A 2,682-nucleotide genomic window follows, 5' to 3' on the forward strand; every position below is an offset into this window, starting at 1 on the left:
CCAAACTAGCGTTAGCCACCCTTTACTTAATTTCGGTCAGCCTTGCGTTAGCCACCCTTTACTTAATTTCGGCCAAACTAGCGTTAGCCACCCTTCTCTTAACTTTGGCAGTTACTCACAAACGATCCAAATGGGCAGTCATATAGATCAGGTCTCGGAACAATAATACCAGTGGGTGTTTTTATGACTCACGCAATCATTTCTGTAGTTATCTGCTTCCGGGAGTAACAAAAGTACAGTAATATAAAACTTTAGTCCACCTATACCTGAGCTACTGTCCTTAGACATGAACTCTGAGCAAGTCGGGTGAATTTCCTTTACTAATTCATAAAAGGAAAATCCTACAATCGATCAATGGTGGAATTATAGGGGCCCAAGAACAGTGTTGAAGTACAAATCAAGAATAGTTAGACTTCGACTTGTGAGGTTAAAATGGGCTGAAAATCCGGTTATGATAAGTTGATATTCTATCCCAAAGAAAGCTTATCTTAAATAAATTCATGGACTCTGACGTAATGGAAGACCGATGATGTGGCGAGGTAGATCGCCCGCCTAACTAGGACACTGCGGAGATCTTGAATTGGGTGGTCGCAGCACAAGAAGTGTAGGCTAATGAAGGAGACCTTAACTCAATGATGAATAGACAATCTAAAGAGATTAGACAAGATTTCGTTAGTAAGTGGAGAGGAAGGAGGATAAATCTACAAGATTGAGTTCGTTGATAATATGAGGGGGGGAAGCTCGTAATAAAAGTTCTCATCAGCTAAGGAAGACACTCTGGTGCACAATATTTTCGATCTATTCACGAAACCATATCACCTCTGGTAACAAGCTGATTTATATTAGATTTTTAAAACATTGTTTATCTTATCATTTTTACCAAGTGGGATCAAGGTTATCTGACTGCTTTTAGATTCCAAATCATTCATTAAAATTAACCAAACTATCATCCTTGACTAAACAAACTTTATTGCCTTCTTTAGCTTCTGGCAATGAAGTTAATTCAATAAATAAGTTAACATATCTTCTTCTCTTTTCAGTGCTGGTCACCCAATGGCAACAATGGGAGACTAACACTAGAGGAGGTAATTTTGTATTAAAGGTTATAAATAAGGGGTTACTTTTTTAGTTCAAAAATAGAAGATTTTTATCATTTATGAAGCATTTTATTGTGAAGTTTGGGGAATCTTTTCTAATTCTATATATTTTCAAATAGAACTGTTATTTTTTTTAAGGTAATCATTGTTATTTAACTACAAGAACTTTATATAAATGATTACAAACACTTTAATTCTAAGATTTACGTTAGTTATTTTGTTCTTTTAGTCCCAGGATGACATCTATTATATCACCTCTGTTGAGAGCAATAAGCAATTTCAATGTGGTCTCAAGAAGCCTCTCCATTTTTAGATCTTCAGCACCTGCTTTCAATTCTCTGGGACTAAAAAGCAATGATACTTTCACACCATTTTTATCCCCACAGTTACCCATCTTATCACAAGTGTGTGGATTTAAAGTTAAGTTAAAATTGAGAAAACGGTGCAAAGATTGCTATTTTGTTATAAGAGAACAAAGGGCTTATGTTATTTGTCACACTCATCCCCGGCATAAGCAAAAGTCAATGGTTAAGAAACCCAGGTATACCTGGATTTTAACTCATGCATCTCAAAGCAAAGTGAGGCCATGGTAGATTAAAAGTATGTTTCTTATGTATGTTAGTATTTGATACCATTAAATCATTTAAATATTACTGTATATATTAATACGTAATATACCTGGTGTAAATAAAAATAATTTAACTGAGTGTTCCTTTCCTTTAATTTTCATTGCCTGGTTGCATCATTTGAAATGTCAATTTATTAAGATTATTGTAACAAAACATGGATATATACAATATTATTTTATACAATGGTGGTTTCAGATTCTTTCTAATCATTAGCTAAGTTTCATCAATAAGATAAAAGAATAAACAAATTCCAAGTTATTTATTTACCCCCAGTTAGTTATTCACAGTAATGTGTTTTGCATTACATTGATCAGTCCTGATAGTAAAAGGTTTGTGTATTTTTGGGAAATTTATGAATAGTGTCAATAAAACACAATTTAACATTTTAATCAATGATGTATTTTCCTTCACTATCTACAATTTCTCACTATCTTACATGTAGCTTTTTAATTCCTTACTGTAGAAAGACACTAGTTATGATGCAAAAAAACTGGATGCAACGAATTTATGGACTGACCTGATAGATGTTGATATTGTTAGATGATTTTTTTAAACAAGATTTTATTTACTCAATTCTAAAATACTTGTACATGAATCCCTTACGTGTATTTACCTATGCTTACTCTTCAAATTTAAAGTTAATCGAATCTGTAACTAATTTTATGATTAATAAATTATTATTTTATTTACTGATGTTTTAATAATTTTACTCTCAAAACTGACATTCAATTTGATTCTTCTAGGTAAGAACTATTTGATCAATATTATTGTTTTTTTTTTATAATTGATTGTTATTTACAATTGTATAAAAATAAATACAAGTAAATTTTCTGTAAGTGACATAATGACATGATACAAACATGTGGGGAATCTACCCGATGATAAAATTCCAATAACATTTCTAGAGGAGAAGATCTCGAGGCCATCTTCTTTTTAGATGCCTCAGAGGATTATTA

The 2,682-nt window shown here is 32.2% G+C and overlaps 1 protein-coding gene across 1 annotated transcript; it reads left to right on the top strand.

The window, feature by feature from the left end:
- The first annotated feature begins 1,040 nt into the window (after positions 1-1,040).
- On the top strand, positions 1,041-1,804 carry mRpL36 (mitochondrial ribosomal protein L36). The gene is made up of 2 exons (XM_024358651.2): positions 1,041-1,235; positions 1,327-1,804. Exon 2 carries the CDS (start codon positions 1,334-1,336, stop codon positions 1,688-1,690), a length of 357 nt encoding a protein of 118 aa, XP_024214419.1. The 5' UTR covers positions 1,041-1,235; positions 1,327-1,333; the 3' UTR covers positions 1,691-1,804.
- Positions 1,805-2,682: the final 878 nt, after the last annotated feature.

This window comes from Halyomorpha halys, unplaced genomic scaffold (genome assembly GCF_000696795.3).
Source record: "Halyomorpha halys isolate HHAL.00 unplaced genomic scaffold, Hhal_1.1 Scaffold494.1, whole genome shotgun sequence".
NCBI classification, from domain to species: Eukaryota; Metazoa; Arthropoda; class Insecta; order Hemiptera; family Pentatomidae; genus Halyomorpha; species Halyomorpha halys.